The sequence below is a fragment of the Mesitornis unicolor genome, unplaced genomic scaffold, assembly GCF_000695765.1.
Source record: "Mesitornis unicolor isolate BGI_N332 unplaced genomic scaffold, ASM69576v1 scaffold34327, whole genome shotgun sequence".
Lineage (NCBI taxonomy): Eukaryota > Metazoa > Chordata > Aves > Mesitornithiformes > Mesitornithidae > Mesitornis > Mesitornis unicolor.
In genome coordinates, this window is record NW_010194964.1 from 4,975 (window position 1) to 5,254 (window position 280).

The 280-nt window shown below is 63.9% G+C and overlaps 1 protein-coding gene across 1 annotated transcript in view; it reads left to right on the forward strand.

Moving 5' to 3' along the window:
* HGS (hepatocyte growth factor-regulated tyrosine kinase substrate) overlaps nt 1-280 on the forward strand; it is a gene marked incomplete at both ends in the record, with an annotated part of 5,491 nt that overhangs the window by 4,944 nt on the left and 267 nt on the right. Inside the window, 1 exon segment of the mRNA XM_010187970.1 lies at nt 141-280. This exon segment is cut by the window's right edge and continues 1 nt beyond it. Coding sequence (XP_010186272.1) covers nt 141-280 — 140 coding nt within the window.

Below are 280 nucleotides of genomic sequence, written 5' to 3' on the forward strand. Positions count from 1 at the left end.
GGGGAAGCCCACCCTGCTCCGCTCAGCGTTGTTGAGGTAGGAGGGTGCCCAGCCCCGTGTTTGACAGCCTCTGAGGGGTGCCCGAGTCCCTCGTTGAGCCCCCAGTCACCTCTGGGCTCACTGCTGCCCTGTCCTTCCAGCAGCAGTACCAGAACGGCGAATCCGAGGAGAACCACGAGCAGTTCCTGAAGGCGCTGCAGAACGCGGTCACCACCTTCGTCAACCGCATGAAGAGCAACCACATGCGGGGCCGCAGCATCACCAACGACTCCGCCGTGCT